General features: G+C 37.0%; 1 protein-coding gene across 1 annotated transcript; it reads right to left on the minus strand.

The window, feature by feature from the left end:
* Window positions 1-2,221: 2,221 nt before the first annotated feature.
* On the minus strand, window positions 2,222-21,350 carry Mgtor (Megator). Its single transcript, XM_053750326.2, has 14 exons — window positions 21,147-21,350; window positions 13,841-18,718; window positions 13,060-13,253; window positions 12,573-12,662; window positions 12,028-12,154; window positions 9,707-9,903; window positions 9,135-9,260; window positions 8,564-8,668; window positions 7,938-8,088; window positions 7,275-7,374; window positions 6,084-6,265; window positions 3,890-3,990; window positions 3,068-3,248; window positions 2,222-2,641 (listed from the first exon to the last, which is right to left on the minus strand). Exons 1-14 carry the CDS (start codon window positions 21,322-21,324, stop codon window positions 2,559-2,561), a joined length of 6,693 nt encoding a protein of 2,230 aa, XP_053606301.1. The 5' UTR covers window positions 21,325-21,350; the 3' UTR covers window positions 2,222-2,558.
* Between the last annotated feature and the right edge of the window lie 231 nt (window positions 21,351-21,581).

Consider the following 21,581-nt stretch of genomic DNA (forward strand, 5'->3'; position numbering starts at 1 on the left):
CACATCTCGTGAGAGTAAGGAAGGAAGGAAGGAGAAGGAAGGAAGGAAGGAAGGAAGGAAGGAAGGAAGGAAGGAAGGAAGGAGAAGGAAGGAAGGAAGGAAGGAAGGAAGGAAGGAAGGAAGGAAGGAAGGAAGGGAAGGAAGGAAGGAAGGAAGGAAGGAAGGAAGGAAGGAAGGAAGAAGGAAGGAAGGAAGGAAGGAAGGAAGGAAGGAAGGAAGGAAGGAAGGAAGGGAAGGAAGGAAGGAAGGAAGGAAGGAAGGAAAGGAAGGAAGGAAGGAAGGAAGGAAGGAAGGAAGGAAGGAAGGAAGGAAGGAAGGAAGGAAGGAAGGAAGGAAGGGGAACTAAAGAATGTAGCCTTGACATACACAAAAAATGAACTACAATATGTTTGAAAGCTTATGCTGATGCTGATTTTTGCTGGGGACACTGACAGAAAATCTTATTCAGGATCAGTATTTCTTACTCAAGGAAGAGCTGTTTCTTGGAAGAGCAAAAAACAGCGCACAGTGGCACTCAGTACTGCGGAGGCAGAATATGATCACTGAAGCAACAAAAGAAGTTGTTTTTTAGGCGATTCGTGACAGAGATGATAGGTCAAGAATTTCAGACTGCTACAACTGTGTTGTCCGATAGTCAACTATTGCTATCGCTAACAAACCAGTACAAAACATGTGGATGTATGTTATCATTTTGTGCGAGATGCAGTTGAGGCAGATATTATTAATTTAATGTACTGTGAAACTGAGAAGATAGTTGCAGATGCCTTAACAAAATCTCTACGTAGAGGAAAATTTGAATGGTGTATAAGAGAAATGGGTTTGCGTGTTTGAGACGTGAGAATGAAAGCTATCCTGATTGTGGGATTATGTGAGAGTATAAGTTGTTAATACTGTGTTTATTATTTATGCTTACGAGATTAAGGAGGAGTATTAGAGTAAAGAGGTAGGTGCATTGTTGTAATGATTGGTTATATTATATTATATATTATATTATTATATTATATTTATATTATATATATATATATATATATATATATATATATATATATATATATATATATATATATATATATATATATATATATATATATATATATATATATATATATATATATATATATATATATAGCGCCATCTGGTTTGTAGTTTAACTGATTTAATTCAAAAGACGATATGGTAACACTGACATGTGACAGTTTGTAGAATGTAAATATTCATTTGTCAGTTCAGTTAGCGAAGGAATGAAATGAATGATTGAACCGTTTCATTCATTGGACAAGAGTGGGATTCAAATCTTGTTCGATGGGCGTTGTCTTCTTGAGATTGATTTTGCACTGGCGCTGTCGTGCAGAGTGGTTGTGTCGTGTATCTTTGAGATAGTTAATTGTATAGTTAGTGTGTGCACACAGATAGTGGAGACGATAGTTATTGCTTTGAGATTATGGTGAAGTGGCTGTGAGGCTAGTGAGATAATACAGCGGTGTTACTTTGTTATGGATTCTATGTGATGATACGCGAGGTGGCTTTAAGGTCAGTGAGAGAACACGCGTGTGGTGTTCGTTGGTGTTTAATTGTGTTTGGTTAGTTAGCACGGTGGGTCGTGGATCAGTAGACGTAACTGACTGTCACGAACAGACCCGTGCGGGGCGGGGCACGGATCCTTGCCGTGGTAGGTAGGGTTTTGTCTATGTAGTATTTGAGAGTTAGTAATGGATGATGATAATCCGCGACTATCCTCGTAATCCATTGGTATTTTGAGATGTAACTTGAGATAAGAGTTCTAGCCTGTTCATTGGAAACTGTGTGCTTTATTTTAGAGAAATACCCTCATCCTGACAGTTAGCTAAACAGAAAGTAAGAAGCCCACTGAGTCGGCCATGTTATTATTATTTGTGATTTAACCTGCGGGCTCATTGCCTATCGTTTTTTAGGGTTACTTAACGATCCTTATTCCCTCCGTTCCTCCGTCACTTCGTCATATATATATTGTATTATAATATAAATAAAACCCTGCGCATATTTTAGTAGTTTATCTATGGTCATCAACAGTCTCGGCCCATTTCCCGCTACAAATCTCATTCAGTTTCCTGGAATGTGTTCGTAAATATCTCCTATGGGCAGACATAGTCCAGTTGTATAGATATAATAGTATAGCATCCAGATTTATGTATAAAAGTAGTATCAGTTTATTATCTGAATTAAAACGAATGTACAATTGTAATATTTTTCAAGTTTTTATTAACTAATATTACCCAAAAAATAATTACACACCAATATTAAGTCTTATATATGGAAATACTTCAGATAAATTGTATTTTATAAATCACAAAATTAGACAAAATTCGCGTGGCATCCTTATTTAAGTAGTTACGGTACTAGTCCTGATTAAACTTAAAATTACAAATTGAACAAAATTTCAAAAATGTGAGTAAATTATAAAATGTCCACATGAACTTGAGAAATAGTAAATCTACGGCGTTTTCGACGCGTAAGTGAACAATACATTTAATATTTATTAATATAGAAAAAATGTATTTAATGTATGGCGATATTATATTTTAAAACCTATGATAATTGTGGGATCGTCGTGGGGGCCGACCTCGTGATCTCATACCGCGTCCTCGATTTCCACTTTCGCTATCTGAAAATTTACATTCAATATATTACCATTACTTTAAAGTTTCAAGTAGACTCAATACATTTAGTATATCGTGCATTAATTCTTTAAGAATTAGGGCTTAAATCTTTATTTTCTAATTAATACATACAAACACAATGGGCAATCGATAAAATATTTTTCTGCTAATAGGAATAACATGACATAACGTCAAGAAAAAGTTTAGTTGTGCCAATGAATTATAACGTTTCTTTAGTCCGTAATGTCACTGTCAAAAATATGACTACCAATGCTATCACCATCTCGTATAAATATGTGTTTGTAGTTAACAACAGAATAGAGGATTTAGTATGTGAAATTGTCTCGCTTTTCTTATCACCCTATGTGAACTCTTAGACTAGCCACTTTATCATGCCTTTGTTTTACACAAGATCTATCTACAAGACATACCTGCCCGCATCCAGCGCTGGTTGGAGTGCGTGGGCGCGGAGGCGGGCGCGGGCGCGGGCGCGGGTGCGGCGGGCGGCTGGTGCGGCGAGTGCGGTGAGTGCGGCGAGTGCGCGGCGGCGCCCGCGCGCCGCGTGTGCGCGCTCACCGCGCTAGCTTCTGCCTCGCGGCCTTCCTCGCAAGGCTGACCAATCATAATAAGCATATCAACTATTTTTCAAATCGGCCTGTTGTACTCGTCAGTTTTATTGTACTCGTATTTATTTTGACGTACACTACAAGTTCTCATTCAATGCAGAATTTAAGTCTAAAACTTTCCATAGTACTAGCGGCCCATTCCAGCATTCCAGCTTCGTTCAGGTAATACCATATGAAGCAGTCTATGTGTTACTCTATAAGTTTGACCGCTAAGTGTGTCTGGCTGTCTGTGTACGTGGCACCGTAGCTCATAAACGGGTGAACCGAATTGAATACTGTATTTTTAGTTGATGACTAATTATTATGCAGTAGTTCTTAGATATCTTTTGTCAAAATTGCTTCAGCCGTTCATAAGTTATAGTGAACTGAATATTGAAAGTCTGAGGTTTTTTAATTTGTCTAACAAATAAACTTGTCAAATTCAGTCCAGTAGTTTTTGAATTTACTCATTACAAACAAAAACACAAATCTTTATTATATTATGAAAGTAGTTATATACTTTCATAATATTATAAAGATTTGTGACATCCAAACTTAGGTAAATTCTAGAATACTTTATCATTGTGTATCATTCTACATAGTGTAATCGACAAGATAATATCTCTTAAATATAAAAGAGTTTCATACCTGGTGCGGCGAAGATGGTTCGCTTCCTTGAGAGCTGACTGCAGTGGTCTCTTCCTCGCCCCGAGATTCTTCCCAATCCCTAGATTCCGCACCTTCAGCGCCTGTATAAAATTATTTACTAATATAAAATAATATCATATTTAATTGTTATCGACTGGTGCATTAAAAGTTTTATTTCTTTAAAACATTTCCAAAATTATATACAAATTACAATAACCGATGAAACTCCATAGCCTGGCTCTGGCAGAAGGGGTAAACCCAAGAAATACTGGCTTGATGTTTGGTCTGACAACTAGGGTTGCCGGCGACCGTGCCAAATGGACACGAAAAAGTAAAGTAGTAAAAAGTAGGAAAGCGGACCCTGGGCTCCGACACTCAACGGAAGAAATCGGGAATAAGTTCAGATAAGAGAGAGAGATGACTTTCCATCATATGGCATAGACCGCCACTTAACCATAATAATATATTTAAATTCACTAAATTTACGACATCATACCATACCGTCTATACATTTGATCCTTACTATATTTTATTTAGATCGTATTTTGGTCAAAAAGGTGTAATCTCGTTGCATGTCCTTTTGTACAATAGTCAGTTTATTGACAGATATTCAAACAGTGAAATACGGTATTTCAAAGTAAATTACATTTTTTAAGTTTATTCATCATCTTATTCATATCAGACAGAATAGTCGTGGTCAACATGGTTTTTGATTCTGGGAGGCAGGTGTAGCTCGCCGTACGATGTCCCGCCATCTCTCCCTGCTTATAGTCATCCTGATGCACTCGTGTATAGGTCCCCCCACCAGCGACCCAGCGACTTCACCTGGTCAGTCCATCTCATTGGCGACCTTCCGCGCGGCCGAGTGCCTTCAACCTTGCCTTGGACAACGAATCGCTCGATCAAGTCTTGATTTCGTCTCGAAATGTGACCAAACAGCTTAAGTATGCGAGTCTGTACTATACTTGATAACCGCTGCCTGATATTAGATCTTTTTCTTTTCGATATCTCGCAATATCCAAGTTTCTGCGGTATGTAGAAATATGGGTAAAATCAGTATTCGTACCAGCCGGGTCTTAGTTCCTTTTGTAATATTGTGGTTCTTCCATATTTCCTTCATCTTGTCCATAGCAGCTCTCGTAATAGTCAGACGTCGCTTCCATTCGTCCATGCAGACTCCACCGTTCGGGATTAAGGCCCTTAAGTATATATAGTGTGATACCACTTCACAGTTTCCAATTTCGGATATTTCTGGCGAGATCATTATTTTGGTCTTACTGCGGTTGATCCTTAATCCAAATTCTAGGCTCACACGTTCCATTCTGTGTAACAGTTGCTCCATTAAGCTAGCACTAGATGCAAAGAGCGTCATGTCATCTGCGTAGCGCAAGTTAGAAATCTTAACCATCGATTTTGACGCCGTCATTCCAATTCTCCAGAGTAATGCGCATGATGAGCTCTGTGCAGCACTGACCACTTCACTGAGAGGAATACCTTGGAGATTTCGACAAAGCATATATAGATTGGTTTGTTAAACTCTAGACATTTTTCTTCGCATTATCTGACGCACGGTGAAGATCTGCTCTCTTGTGCCCTTCTCCTTCACAAACCCGGCCTGTTCCGGTGCAATTTCCTTGGACAAGTACGTCTTAAGTCTTTCGTTGAGAATAGGCAACATTATTTTGTTGCGTGTGATGTAAGAGCAATTAGACGGTAGTTGTTGCAAATTCTTGTAGAACCTTTTTTGTGCAAGGGTGTGAAGACTGAATCATTTAGTCATATATTAGTGTGTCATATCCTATTAAATTATATAAAACATTAAATTATACACATAAACTTTCCTCAGGAATCAGGCTAGGGACTTTGTATACAATAAATAAATAAAATAAATAAATAAAATAAATAAATAAAATAAATAAATAAATAAATAAATATATTAGGACAAATCACACAGATTGAGCTAGCCCCAAAGTAAGTTCGAGACTTGTGTTATGGGATACTAACTCAACGATACTATATTTTATAACAAATACATATATAGATAAACATCCAAGACCCGGGCCAATCAGAAAAAGATCATTTTCCATCATGACCCGACCAGGGATCGAACCCGGGACCTCTCGGTTCAGTGGCAAGAACCTTACCACTGCGCCACCGAGGATGTCAACACAACAATACGTAAGGATTAACATACGCTGCGAGTCAGTGGTGGGCTTGGGTAGCTGCGCGGGCGGCAGCGCGGGCGCGAGGTCGGCGTGAGTGTCATGGTGTGCGCCGCCGCCCGCCTCCGCGAACGTGAACCGCGCCGCGTGCGCCGACGTCGCTGCGCTAGGGCCCAGGCCAGCGCCCAGCGGCGATACCACCGCCTCACCGAACCTACCGACACAATATCATTGATTATAATCATCGAAATTTAAGTGATTTTTATTCTTAAAATAGTAGTAGTTTGTAGCTTTGGTAAACATCATTTAATTTAGAATATGACCTGAAAAAGTGCCTGTGAAGGCCTAATTTCTGAATAAATGATTTAATTTGATACAAATATTACACAAAATAGTGGTGTTCTGTCACTCATTGTGGGTGGCAGGCTCAGCCTTACAGATCTCATAATTTTTTTTTCATTGTGAAATATAGGTGTACATAAGATGGTATTAGTATAAAATCCGCTATCTTACCACTTGGGTTTACAAAACATAAATATTAGATATTATTTCACTTTAAACTTTGCCTTCGAGTTACGCAACTCTTGGCTATGTCTACGGTATCTGTATCTGTAACCTGGGAGAAAGAAGCAGAAACTTCATTACATATACATTTTAAAGATCATCTTCTCATTTAATTCAGGCTGGTGCAACAAAATGGCGGATATGACCAAACAATATAAAATACAAGTACAAACTTGTAATTAGTACATCGCCGTGACTTGCGCGAGGTTATTATATGTTGCTGCTAAAGATCAGAACAATATGATAATTTATGCTGTCAAAATCTAAAAACCACATTTCATCCCTTTTCCTATTAGAGACAAAACGTGTTTCACCTGCGTGTTCTGCTGCAATCAGTATCATTTGTTTACTTAGCACATGTTTAAATTATGTTGTGTAAATCTTTATTTTTATAAAGACTTTAACAAGCCTAAGTACAAGAATTTAGCTAAAGCCTAGTATAACCAAAACGTAAAACTAATTTTTGAAGATATCTTCTGAATATCATAATTAATATGCTTTACAATTCACACAGAATCGTCCATATTTTTTTTCGAGTGTGTTATTGCTAACACTGGTTTCAGATTGCATTCAGTCAAATCGTCTAAAAGGCATCGGGCATGACTTTTACGACTACTAACATACCTAATATTGATATTATGAAAGTAAGAGGAAATTACCCGTCGTTGCGCCTCGGAACATATAAAGTGGGAGTAGAAGGAACTATGCTGTCGTCTCCGTCATCACCACCGTTACCACCCAATGACAGTGTCCCGCTTGCTGTAACAAGACATTTTATTAGATATCTTTATCTAAGAAATTCCCAAATTTGAGCCAAATTGATTGCAACATTTGTTGCTCTTTATTCATATTCATTGGTGGTTTATTATGACGTATTCAAACATTATTTTCTCATAATAACTAAGAGACGATTATTTTACAATCGACTAGCTGCTTCCGGCAGCTCTGCCCGCAACAAAATGTACATTTGTCATCAAACTATCACATTAATTTTTGGTCTCTGGGGATAGAAATTTGAAAAAGTAGCCTATGTGTGAACTTGGGGATTTCATTAAAATAAACAAAGGAAAATTTCATCAAAATCGGTCTAGCGGTATAGCCGTGAAAACCTGACAGACTTTTGCATTTATAATATAATAGAATGAAAGTATGGAAACTCAACACGCGCTGTCATTTAGAAATATATATAAAAATATATAAGCCGGGTACAAATGTACGAGACGTTAAGGAACTACACACACGAATATTAGAGCCAATAATATTTTTCGCTAATAAATAAAATAGATAAAGTGGCGCTAGTGGGCAGACACGTGAGTACTGACGCTCGGTGCCGCTGCTGATGGCCTCGATCTGCGGACGCGCGGGCGCGGGCTCGCTGTCCGGCTCGGGCGCGCCGCCCTCCTCTCCCTCTTCCGCCTCCTCCCCGACCTCCTCACCCTCCTCACCGCCCGACGGCGACTGCGCCGGTGATTCCTATGTCAATTACAATTTCATAATTATAAATATTCTAAGGTCCTATTTCACCACTTGCTAAAAATAATCTAACAACTTCTTAAGATCTGGTAGTTTTCCACCCAAGCCTGGCAGAAGGGATGAATTAAAAAAATGCTGGGTTTATGTTGTCAATGTTATGCGTGGGAATGCGTCTACTACTTAAGGATACTAAAGACTGTGTAAAATGGAGAAGAACAAATAAGAAAGCACACAAGAAGGACAGGAAAGTAATAACCGGGAAAAAGTTCCGATCCGAAAGAGAGAAATCCCGCTAAACGGGATCCCACGGGAGTGAATTGTATAAGCTGCAAGGATGCAATCCCTAGATCGTAATAATGTCATTTTTGACACAAGTTTTTATTGTTGTCACATGTCAATCGGTTGAATATATCTAGACATATGGACATACATAGTTACATCAAGTTAAATAAAAGCTTGTAAAAAGACTAATGACCTGTCGCGCAGCACTTTCTCCGTCGTCACCCTCAGGCTCCTCCTCCTCTTCGCCTCCTTCCACTTCCTGTTCTTCCTCCATATCTTCTTCGTCTTCCTCACCTTCCTATCACCACAGACATAATTCAAAATTAAAATGTAGTCGGTATAGTAACCATATTCCAACACTTTTAACATGCAATATATAATTGTAAAACACTGTTTGTTCTTCGAAAACAATAATTTAACACAGATAAAAGGAATTAAGAACATTTCTTAATAAGTTAAAAAAAAAGAATGGACAAGATCTAACACGTAAGAATAATTAAAAAATTATCCTACCAATATTATAAATGCGAAAGTTTGAAAAGATGTATATTTGTTACTCTTTCATGCAAAATCTACTGAACCGATAGTTATGAAATTTGGTACACGATGGATTATAACCTGGAATAACACATAGGGTACTTTTTATCCCGTAATTCCCACGGGAGCGAAGCATCTGACACGACATGAGAGTGGGTAATTGGCAACAGAATGAGCATTTGCTTGCTTGGTGTAAATCAGCCTGAACAATTTTCGGTGACTCGTACCCTGTACATAGTGCCGGTGCACCTCTCGTCGTCCTCTTCAGAGTCGACCACGATGACGCCCTCGTCGTCCTCGCAGCGCGACGACGTCGGCACTTGGTACTCCACTTCCACAGATCTCTCAAAGCCCTAACACAAACTCAATAAATCAACGGAAGGATACTTTTGTTTTAAAAAGTTCTTCCAATTGAGCGATGAATGATTTTCATACTTTTTACTCTCTTGCAAGCTTGAATATCAGTCTCAGTATAATCAGTCTCGATAGTTTCAAGCTAAATATAACTATCAAGACTGATTTAAGCATGGCTGCTTATATCTGAGATTATTTGTGGATTCAATTCAAGGGTGAATGTGATATTGTTCAGCCTTTAATTATTTATATTTTTATAATATTCCATTTTTCAACCAACTCATAAAATAATGGCCAGATTTTGTCCTAAATAGAAACATAAATGAAGCGACGGCGCTCTATGGCGACAGAAGCAACAGGGCTAGAGCTCAGATTAAACTTGTGGTCTTTGCCCAGCAGTAGAACCTCCAGTTAAAATCTCCAGTTGACACAAAAATATGTGTACCTGCACTCTCGTCCTCTTAGCGGTGAGCGGTCGTGCGGCCAAGCGCCGTTTGGCGGGGCGCTGTTCGGGCGGCGCGTGCGCAGACGTGCTGACGCCGGCCGGCGCGGACGTGCTGACGCCGGCGGGCGCGTGCGACGTGCTCACGCCTGTTGATGCGCCTGCGCAACTCGCTGTGCTCTGTGCGCCGCTTGTTGTCCCTATTTAAAATATACAAAGTTATGTTTGTTTAAGATTTTGTTAATCAGGTATTTTTTTATTTTCACACAAATTAATAAACATTTTTTTAAAATTTTAGTTTTAATCTTAATGATACGCCTTGTTCTACAGACAAGGATTTAGCCTTCAAAATGCAAAAACGTTGTATTCGCGCAATGTTTGGTTTACAAAGTATTGATATTTGTCAGCCGGTTTTTAAACATAAAATTCTAACACGACTTCACTTTACTTACTTGAGGTTGCAATATTTGTTAAATGTGTATGTGTACTCATTTATTCCCACGCCTTTGTGATGTTGTGTTAAGAAATCATCGGGATAATTATAGACTATTTTACACCATTCTAAAACGGCATTACTTAGTAAAAGTATTGTACACAACAAGTTAAATCAGAATTTAAATTTATTTAAAAAGCACCTCAGGTCCTTGCTGATTGATAAATGTTATTATAATTTGAACGATTTTTGTTTATATTTTAATTTTAATGATAGATTTAGATACAAAATTAGTTAATTTAGTTACTTTTATTAATTCGATTTTGTTTTGTGGGATGATAGCACGCTCTCCATTTAAATTTGCATACCCTTGGATGGTGAAACATGTAGTTTTTCTTTTAACACCACATTGTAAAAAAATGTAAATTCAAGTTTTTGCAAATAAATAATCTTTGTCTTTGCATTTTCGCTCATGTGTCCATATGTCTTTAAATGAAACTACGTGTCTTGAAGTACTGAAACACTTTGAAATTTGAAATGAAATTAATTTTATTTATTTTTTAAATGTATTACATATGGTAGAATATTTTATAAAGGTAGTTGCAATTTGCCAATGGTGGGTTTGCCAATTCAAACTAAACCCAGTACTGAATATTATAATGTTCATCATCAATACATATAAAATAGTAGGAAAAAAATATGTACATTGAATATATTTACATAAAACAAATTAGGCGATAGAGTCATAGTAATAGAGTAAGATTTGGAAAGAAGAATATGTCTGTTTCGTCTTTTTGTATACGCTAATCTCCGGAAGTACTGGACTAAACTAATTTAGTTTCATTCGAAATGAAACTAGTTTAGTTTCATTCGAATCCGTCATTTAGTTATATAGGTATTAAGCCTGGGCAACATATAGGGTATAAACGGAATGGTATGTACAGTTAATCTAAGTAACAGTTAACATTTCACAAAATAATTGTTAGTTGGGTTGCCAGATTTCTTTTCGGCCTGTAAGGGACAAATGCTTAAATGGGCAAAAAAATACGGAATTTCAATATTTTATCCGGGACAAAAAAACCTAATAATATGCTAATATGTTTATTGTCTTTCATATTTTTCAGAGGTATGCACGTCTAAGTTTTACCATATTTTTGTTTGATTTAAGATATTTATAAAAGTAAATTACGTATTTACGCAACGACTGTCGCAAAACAATAACCGATATCGATCAAAAAACAAAAACATTATTATTTCTCTCGTAACGTAAGTGAGACAGAAAATCATTCACAAGTAATTATGCATGCGACAAAAAGGGGCAAACAGATTTTCGTTATTTTGTTTTTTCCGTCCATCCCTCCCGCCACCGCCCGCGCTCCCCGAGCCGAATTACCGGTGATCACCCACCGTCTCGCTCGTCAGTCAATCGCTCGCGCGCAGCCGAGCCAAATGGATGCACGCACGTAGTAGAGCTTTATAAGTGTATGATACCTACATACGTACGTACGAACATTGCGCGTTGCGCTGGTAGATAGGTACTTGTCAAACTGTAGCACGATCGACTCCGCAATTACAAATTTTGCGAATTGATATACGGGACAGAATCTGTCCCGGCGGGATATCTGAATTTATATCTTAATACGGGAAGCCTGGCAACACTAATTCTTAGCCACAAATTTGTACGCAAAATCAATACTGGTTAAAATAAGGATGATTACAATTGGCATATGTAACATTCCACAAGTAAAGGTACCTTATGTAGACAATTGGAAATTTCAATTCATCATTTTAATTATAGACCTGTGTCGTACGTCGTAAGTGACTTCCCTCCATAAGGTATATTTACCAGTGGAACGTCACATAGGTAAAGGTTTGAACAGAAGCTCGTCACCTGTGATAGGAGCGGGCGGCGGCTGTGGCGAGGCGACGCTGGGCGCGAGCGAACTCGCCGACACGCCGCCCGCGCCGGTCGCCGCGCCGCTCGCTTGCTCGATGCGCGGCATCACTAGCGCTACGGCCTACACAACGTGGTTAATTATTTATCATGTTGCAACTATCATCACAGTTAAAACTATAGTGATAGTGCAGCTTAAAAATTAAATGTGGAACATATATGTTCATATTTACCTTTTTCATGTATTTTATTATCTACTCATATGTATGTATAGGTTTATATTACTATAGATAATTTATTATCTCTTCGTTTTATACGTTCACTATTGATTGAATCACTAAGTAAGCAATGATATGAACGTGTTAGGAATAGACGCGAGTATGACAAGAAACACAAATTTATGCTGTGTGTACACAGAAACACAAACTTTTTGTAACTTACATATAAATATTCCCCATGACACAGCTAGTTTTATATATTATAGTACATCTATCGATTAGTGATGTGATATATAGAGCAACTGTATATTCCATCCTGTTTACCTGTTGTGGAGCCTGGGAATGTGTTGAAGGTTGAGCATTACTTTCGCTAGATCCGGAACTGCCCATACCAGCTTCGCTGGTGTCCATATCCTTAGAGAAGCAAAAAGTATGTCACATTAGTCAATGGACAGAATGAGCGGATGGTAGTGCATTATTACTCTAGGAATAAAATATTATACATTTTATTGAAAGTAACTTTCTTTTCAAAAACAAGAAGAACGATTGCAGTTCTAGATATTAGACTAGATAGTCTGTTAATTATCATCAACATCATAACTATGAATTTGTTTAGGTATCATGAAATTAACTCTGACATGAATTCTGAAACATTATTTAGGTAATTATGTAAAAAAAGTGGTAAGACATCAATCATTGAGTGGCGTGTTTGGATTCTGGTGCCCGCCAGTACATACTTTTATAACAAAGTGATGCAAAAATCATTGTGTTGTTGGAACTGTGGATCAGTCGCCGAGGGCAGAGCACTCACCTGCGTGGACTCTGGAGGCGCGGTGGAGGCGGCGAGGGCGGCGCGGGGCAGAGGGCGGGAGGAGGAGGCGGGCATGTACTCGGTGCTGTGGGCGTCGTGCGGGGCGGTGGGGCCCACCTGCGCCATCGGCCGGATGGACGCCAGCGGCGTCTCGCCTCCGCGCCGCGACGAGTGCGCGCTCGGCTGCGCCACGCCTGCACATCAACATTAACCCTATGTATGTCTCTCTGTCTTGGGGCTGTGACGCCGTGAAACCGTTTGAAAATTCCATCTAGATCATGTATATTGGCATGCATAGACATTTTTATTTTAAGTAGGTAGTTACACTTTTTCGAAAACCTCACTCAATTCTGTTATTTTATAAAGGGCCGCCTGCGCCCTGACGTCAACACTTTTTGAGAATGTTGTTTGTTATTATTTTTGACTATCAGCTGCCTAGGCTATGTGTCCCTTAGTCGCCTCGTACCACGGAGTGGTCCTAATATAGACCGGAACCACACGCCTTATGAATGTTTATGCAATGTAGGTATGAAATCAAGATACCTACGTATCTATGTATGCAAAGTAGTTTTACTAACAAGCTATCTGCTAGTAGAGGACAATAAAACCTAACACTAATAAACGCTCACTAACTGATGCATAACATGCATCAGTTGAGCGTCGCTACGTGATGCGCTTTTGTTTAAGTACTAGTAATGAATGTTACTATGTATTTCATAAATGAGACATAGACATACCATTTTATTTTTATCGCAAAAGATCAACTAAGATTTTAACTTACCAGCCATAGGTTTGATGTTAGCGGTGGGCGGATCCGTAGTGGTCTTTTCCGTCGTAGTTTGTTGCTTTGACCCTGAAGACTGGTTAGCTAATTGTCTTTGCAGCATGTTTACTTTTTGCATCAATGCCTCTACTTCTCTAGCTTTTTCGGCTTGTGCTTCGCCTCGCTCTTTTTCGAGTCGAGATAAACGGCCCTCATACTGTGACTTGATAAGGGCCAAGCGAACGTCTTGCTCGTCACGAGTGCTCTGAGCGAGGTTACGTGATTCATCCAACTCTCGACTTAGAGAATTTTTTAATTCAGTTAGCTGAACTATTTTACTTTTCGCATGTTTCAACACTTGTTTAGCTTTATCTTCTTTATCTAAATTAGCAGTTCTTAATGCTTCCAATTCTTGTTTCAGCTGTTCATTACTAGCTCTTTCAGTTTCCAATTGAGATTGAAGCTCACTCAGCTGATCTTCCAGGCGTTTAGTACTTTCTGCCATTGCAGAGCCAGCGGCAGCTACTTCTCCTTCAGATTTCTTCTTATCTTCTTCAGTTGTTTTTACAAGTTCTTCATATTGAGCCTTATACTTCTTAGCAATCTTTCTAATTTGCATTTCTTTATTTCTTATATCTGTTAAAGAAGCATCTTTAGTGGACAACTCATCAGATAATTTGATGTTGGATTCATTAGCAGACAAAACTTCAGCCTTTAATTTAGTTAATTCTTCAGTAAGTCGCGACAAATCATCCTTAAGTACCTGTAGTTCTTCATTTAGCTTCTTGTTTTCTTCCACCAGCTGGTTTTGTTGTCTGGATATTAATGTGTACTGCTCTTCTATTTTCGTTTTCTCTACTTTCACAGTGCCCAGTTCTTCACTGAGTTTTCTTACAGTTTCCTTTTCATTGGTTAACATCTTGGCCAAAGTTTCACGCTCATTTTGAAGTCTCTTCCAATCTTCCGGGCTAGTTTTATTTGCTCTTTCGATCAAAGCATTTACTCTAGCTCTCCATCTAGCACAATCTGCCTTGAGTGCTGTGTTTTCAGAAACCAAAGTTTCATTTTTAGATGTTACATCTGATATCTTTTCTTGTAAAGGAGAGAGTTTATCTTCAAGAGATTTTACTAAAGTTGTGAGTTCTTCAACACGAGTTGAGAGGTTATCACGTTCTTCTCTCAAAATTCTATTGCTGTCAGTAAGAGCATTTAGAGTTTCAACTTTTCTTAAAATATCGGATTGTTTATTAACAGTTACCATTGTAACTTCAGATCTTTCCCTTTCTGCAGCCAAAACTAACTTTGCATCGTCAAGTTGTTTTTCTGTTATTTCTAGTTGTGATTTAAGTCTCATTGTTTCAGCCTGTAGAATGTCAAATTTAGCCATAGCAATATCTTTTTCTTTTCTTAAAAATTTGACTATTTGGAATAACTGTTCAGAAGATTTTCCATCTTCTTCACTCATAGACACATTTAATGAATCATTGGCAGACTCACTCATACTTTCAGAATATGATCTAGAAGCATGTGAAACTGATAACTGTGTACCTAAAGCTTGAATTTGATCATGCAATAAGGTATTTTGATCATTTAGATCTTTCAAGCGTTGAGCTAGTTGATCATTTTCACTTATAAGGATTTTCTGTCTTTCTTCCCAAGCTGTCTTTTCAGTTTCTAGTTTTTCGAAAGCACTGTTCTTTTGAGCAACCAATTCATTTATTTGATTCTGTACTCGAGATAACTCTTCTTTTACTTGTGAAAGAACTTGAATATCACTGGAATGTAAAATCATTTCGTGCGTATACTTTTCTTCAGCATTTTGAACTGCTTCCGACAATTTAGTGATTTCTCCACGAGCTGATTCAAGTTCTGTTCGACAGTTCTCAAAGTTATTGAATGCATTCTTTAGTTCTTCCTTTACATTTGATAATTCGGTTCTCAAAATGCTGTTGCTATTGGAATGTTCACCATTTGCATGAAGAGATAGTTCAGCCTCTAATTCTGAACATTTATCTTCCATCTTTTGAAGTTTTTGAGTATAATCAGCCAATTTTGCTTCTGTTTCAGACTTGTATGATTCATATTCGCTGTGAAGATTTTTCAATTCTTTTTCTGATGATTCTGATATGTCACAATATTGTTTTATATGTTCTTTAGCAATCGTCAATTGTTCTTGTAAAGATTTTAATCCACTTTCTCTATCAGATAATTTATTTTCGAGTTCTCTTATTCTCTTTATGGTTTCAAATGCCCCATCAGTACTAGGCGCTAATGCAGTCTTTAATCTTCTGGCAAGTTCTTCACTTGATTTATTTTTTTCAGAAAGATCTTCATGTAATTGTTGTATTTCTTTTCTCATGACGTCTGCTGCATCCTTTTCCTCTTGCATACGTGTTTTAGCAGTATCAGTCTGGCGTTCAAGATGTGCTGCTAATTCTCTAAAACGATCTTGTTCCTCCTGTAATCTTCTTCTTAGGGCTGAGCATTCTCTAGTCGCTTCATCCAGTCTAGTTTCTAGCTTAGAACGATTTTCAGCTTCAACGCGTTCTAAGCTTGCCTTTATCAACTCCAGATTTTTCAATAACATAGACTGCCCTTGTCTTTCTCTATTTAAAATGTCTTTCTCAGTTTGTAAACGGGCTTCGGCATCCTTTAGCAGTTTACATTCCAGTCTCAAATTTTCTACCTGTATTTCTGCTGCTGCTAATTTACTTTGTGCATTCAGTGCTTCGTCACGTAAGTGTTGTAAAGAAACTTCATGTTTGGCAATTGTAGCATTATAAGCTTTATTTTTTTCTTCTAGAGACGATATTTGTTTCTTATATGTGGCAATGTTTGTTTGCAAGATCTTAAGTCTTTCATTATTATATTCAGAAGTAGATGCACACTTACTATTTGCTGCAGTAAGTTTCCCTATCTCCTGTCTCATATTATCAATTTGTTCAAATAACATTCTTTCATTTGTTACTTTTTCCTCTTTATATGTTTTAAATTCTTCTTTAAGAAGCTCTAACTGTTTTTCAGTCTCCTTATACTTGATTTCGATATTACTTTCAACTGTTGCAGATTTATTAAGCTTCTCAGAAGATATGTCCATAGCACATGAATCTCCTTTTTCTAAATCTGAAGTATCCAAACCAGAGATAGACTCATGTCGTTTTCCTTTCATGAGATCGTGATACAGTTTTTTGAACATGTCCCGCTGCCTTATAAGTCCATTAACCATTTTAGTTTGTCTTTCTTGGGCTTCAGTCAATTCAGTTACTCTAGCCTTTAAAGCCTCAATTTTACTTTGCATTTCTCCACTTTCAAATTGATCTTTATGACGTTCAAATTCTTCTTGTTTATCTGTTAATTCACGAACCATTCTCAATAATTTCTGATTGTTTGCTTGCAGTTCTTGAATATCACTGAAGGTTACAAGAGTTTTAGATATTATTCGTGATGAGCTTAGTTCTGATGAATTTGTTGTGTTTGAAGCAGTATGTGATGAATCATGATCACCATTGGGCAAAAGTCCTCCCCGACTATGTTCAATTTCTTTCAGTAAGAAACATACCTGGCGACCTAAGTCTGCCAATTCTCCTTTTAATTTAGAATTCTCCCTAGTGTAGTGATTTGCAATTTTAGATGATTCACTGTAATCATCCCTAAGTCTGTTACACTCAATGACTAATGAGTCAATTTGTTGGGTCAATGCTGTGTTGCTTTCTAGAGCTTCCTCATATTCAGCTTTCTGTTTTTGCAAGATAGGTGCTTTTTCTTCTAATTCCTGAACAATAGTGTTAATAGTAATGTTTAGACGCCGGTTTTCTTCTTTTTCCTGAGCTAAATCTTCAGTGACTTTGACCAGTTGGGAATAAATTTGTGTTAGTGACATTCCTGATTTCAAAAGTTTACTGGCAGTGGCAGCAGATGGAGCTAAATCACTTAAAGCCATGTCAAGATTATGGGCATTTGCAGCTTTCAATAAGTCATTGGCATGCTCTAGTTCATTCTTCAAAGAAGCAATAACTTCATTTTTCTTTTCCATCAAGTCTTCATGATCTAATTCAGATTGTTTATACTTAGTTTCAAGTTCACCATACTTTTCAGTAGCTTCATTTAACATTTTTTGTAGTTCAGAAATTCCTTCAGTTAGTTCTTGTGTTTTTGCCTCTGCATCATCATTCATGGTTTTGAACAAATCTGCCAATTTACTTTTGGCATCTAATTCTTTTTTGTAGTTTTCAGTGATTTTGTTTTCTAATTCCCTTTGGTCCATCAATCTTTGTGTCAAACTTTCAGCACGATTGTTAAGATTTTTCTTCACTTCATTTAATTGTGTTATTGTGTCTTTAGCCACAGCAAGCTCCTCGACCTTTTCTGCTAACTGAGTTTCTAAATTAACAAGTCTACTTGTACTGTTAAGCCTTGATGTTTGAAGTTCAGAAGTGAGTCTATTCACCTCTTCAGTAAGTCCAGATATTTGAGAATTCAAAAGAACTCTTTCTTGTTCAATTCTCTTCTCTCTGTATTGAAGAGACAGTTCTTTACTTTGAATTTCATCATTAAGGGCTAATGCCTCACATTTTGCATCAATAGCCGAACGCAACTGTTGTGAAATTGAAGTTTCATTTGCAGTTAGTCTCTCAATTTCAGCATCGCGCCGTTGTAAAATGCGTGTCAGGTCATTTCTTTCGTCAATAGCAGCATCTCGTGAGCTTTTAAGTGATATAATTTCATTTTCCAATCGGCCTATTTTATCACGAGCTTTCTCTAAGTCAGCATTGAGTGTTTCCACTTGTTTACTCAAATCTGTTATTGATTCATCAGCAGCTAATAGTTTCTGTGCAGCATCATCATATTTTGCTGTTAATTCCAGAATTGTAGCTTCTGAAGTGGCAATTTTGTCTTCTGTAACAACAAAACAAAAACAATAAAAATTATAGTTATATGAATACTGCTGACTTTCACACTAATCAAAATTTCTCACACTTTCAAAATCTATATATTCTATATATATAAAACAACAAGTGTTTGTTTTTTACTAATCAACTCCCAGCCTAAACCATAGGAGCTATAAACGCGAAAATTGGGCAGTAGTTTTAGGTTATTATGTAGTGCTCAGATAAAAAAGGAATTTTCGAAATTCGACCCCTATGCAACAAAAATAATGAACCAGTGTTTCAGGATTTCTTAAATTTTTACCTTTAGGGTAGTTAAATAAGGGTGAAAAGAAATAACAAATAATCAAATTTCGCCTAGATATAAGTAGACAGCTCAGCGGTAAACACCATTGAGTTCATGTTGTTACTGTTGATGGTTTGAATCCTGGACTTTAATTATTTTGATTTTGTTTATTTTTTTATTGCTTTTTTGAAATCTTTTAGTTTATTTTGTTGTTGTGAAGATTTTTACACGAGATTTTTATATGGGAGAAAAGAAAAAACAATTTTGCCCATTTATAGGTATGACATCTCATCGACGACAGGGTGATGGTGGTTCCAATCCTGTTAGTTACATCTACTACACACTATTTTTGTATCCTTAGATCCTTACATAGTATAAAGTTCTCTGTCGTGTCTATTTGTCTATCTGGATGCGATAAACTCAAAAAAGGCTGCACAAATTTTCATGCGGTTTTCACCAATAGATAGTGTGGTTCCCAATAAGGTATAAATTTATTATGTTTTTAAAAACGTAATAAATTTTATGTTATTAAAAACGTAATAAATTTTATGTAATTAATTTACGTTTGCTTCAAATGCTGCAGATTCTCAGGAAGAACTTTTCTGATGCATTAATAGGCGACATGCTTCAAAATACCCATACATGAAATTAAATAGCTATGATAAAATTTTTTCTTTGGAGAGCCTTTGGGGAAGAGTAGAGTAGTGACACCCGATGGTCCAGCAGCATTTTCACAGCAAAATTACTCAGCCAATTTTACTGTGGCAAACAGCTAATTTATGTTATTTAAATAAACTAGTTGTCTGGGCTTTACTTGATTTAAAAACATAATAAATTATACACCTAAACATGGCTTAATGTGGCTGCACTCATAGGGTTGTAGCCTGACTGTAACATATAGTTTTTAAATCTACAGGGGTAAATTCTGAACATAATTTATGGGATAGATTAATTACCAAACTTTTTTGAGATGCTATTTTATTGTTTTTAAAGATTCTTGATAATTCGACCCTAATAACATGACGAGCGGCGCGAAGTAGGTTTGCAGCCCTTTGCTCAAGAATCACTTTTATTACTAGTTTAATACTTATATAATATTATAGAAATGCCAAATATTCAAAGAGCACATCTGGCCAATGGCACAAAGGCCCTAGACAGAGGAGATATTATGGGCTTGATAGAATTGGTAGACAATTCATATTTAATTCATTAATACAATTAGGAACCTTCTGATACCTGATAGCAGACAAAGTAAGAGTCACTACATTTCTGGTTAAAAGACAGAGCTGAGCAGGAGTTAAGTAGCAGGTGTTTTCTCTCAAGAAATCTAAAAAAAGGATAGCTACACCTCTATGGTACCCAATTGGGACTAATGGCCCTGATCCAATTTGCACAGGTTTAATGCTGGATCCATTTCTCCATAAGCAAAGAACTATGGGTTAGGTCTTGTAATGTCATATCCATATTCCATAGGTACTATGGAAACATTTACTTGTGCGGTGAGGATTAGATCTGCGCTTGATGCACACTTTTCAATATGTAACAGTATTACACTGTGAAGAATCAAACAAACAAATCCTACTTGTACTTTAATTTGTATATAGGTTACGGTTAGGTTTGTATATTACTCAGTCATGATGAGCCTTTTCATTAACTACCACCTGCTTCAGGCAAAGGAAAAGATTGTGAGAAAACTTGCACACTTAATGTGACTATCAGCTAGTATGTGTAATGGAGAATGAAAGGAAAATCATAAAACATTCCACTTATGGGTTATGCCTGCTTTACAAAGCATTTATACTTATTCTTTATAGTAAAATCAGATAATGATAAATGTGATTTTTTGCAAAATCAAAATAACGTTTTTTGAAAAATATAACTACCTATTATCGGAAAGTTTTTCTACAACTCAAGATCATTTAATTCCTCGAGGTTATAATGAAAACAATTAATTATAATATTGATGTCTACCTGCAAAACCATTAAGCAAAAAGCTCGGGCCGAAGGTATGTAGGTATTTGTTGTATATGGTACAGCGAATTTAAAATTTAAAATAAAACTCGATGTAAAGACAAAAAACACGTCTATCCAAGCGAAACACAGACAGGCGTTACATAGGACAGGAACACCGGTAGATTTTGTTGCAACTCACCGATCTGGGATTTGCTGGTCTCGTGTAATGCTCTAGATGTCAAATACTCTTCAAATTGGTGGTCAATATATGCATTAATTTTTTCTGCAATTGGAATCGGCAAAGCAGCAAGTTCCTGTTCAGATAAAGCATTTTCTAAATGCTTTTTAGCATCGGCTTCTGCACTCTCAACCTCCATCTTTACAGAACTGACTGAACTGAAAAGAAGAATGAATGAAATTATGACTTGTTTAGGATTGCCACGATATATCGGTAAAGCGTTTTATCGATTTTTGCGCTATAATGACAAGATAATATTGATATCCATTATTGATATCATATTCTAAGAAAAAAAAAGATTATACACGACGTTAGATGTAGCTGTATTGCCTTTAAACATTAGCCTTTTTCATACATGTATAAACAAGTAAAAAACATCCTGGACCAAAGCACATT

This window comes from Plodia interpunctella, chromosome 10 (genome assembly GCF_027563975.2).
Source record: "Plodia interpunctella isolate USDA-ARS_2022_Savannah chromosome 10, ilPloInte3.2, whole genome shotgun sequence".
NCBI classification, from domain to species: Eukaryota; Metazoa; Arthropoda; class Insecta; order Lepidoptera; family Pyralidae; genus Plodia; species Plodia interpunctella.

What these genes read in the sequence shown, in the direction of transcription:
- Mgtor (XM_053750326.2), bottom strand. Translation starts at nt 21,324, where the DNA reads ATGGAGGTTGAGAGTGCAGAAGCCGATGCTAAAAAGCATTTAGAAAAT. An exon ending in GAGAAAGTGCTGCGCGACAG is followed by an intron (nt 8,089 to 8,563) that starts GTCATTAGTCTT and finishes TAATTGACATAG; the next exon opens with GAATCACCGGCGCAGTCGCC. An exon ending in GCCCACCACTGACTCGCAGC is followed by an intron (nt 3,991 to 6,083) that starts GTATGTTAATCC and finishes AATTTTATACAG; the next exon opens with GCGCTGAAGGTGCGGAATCT.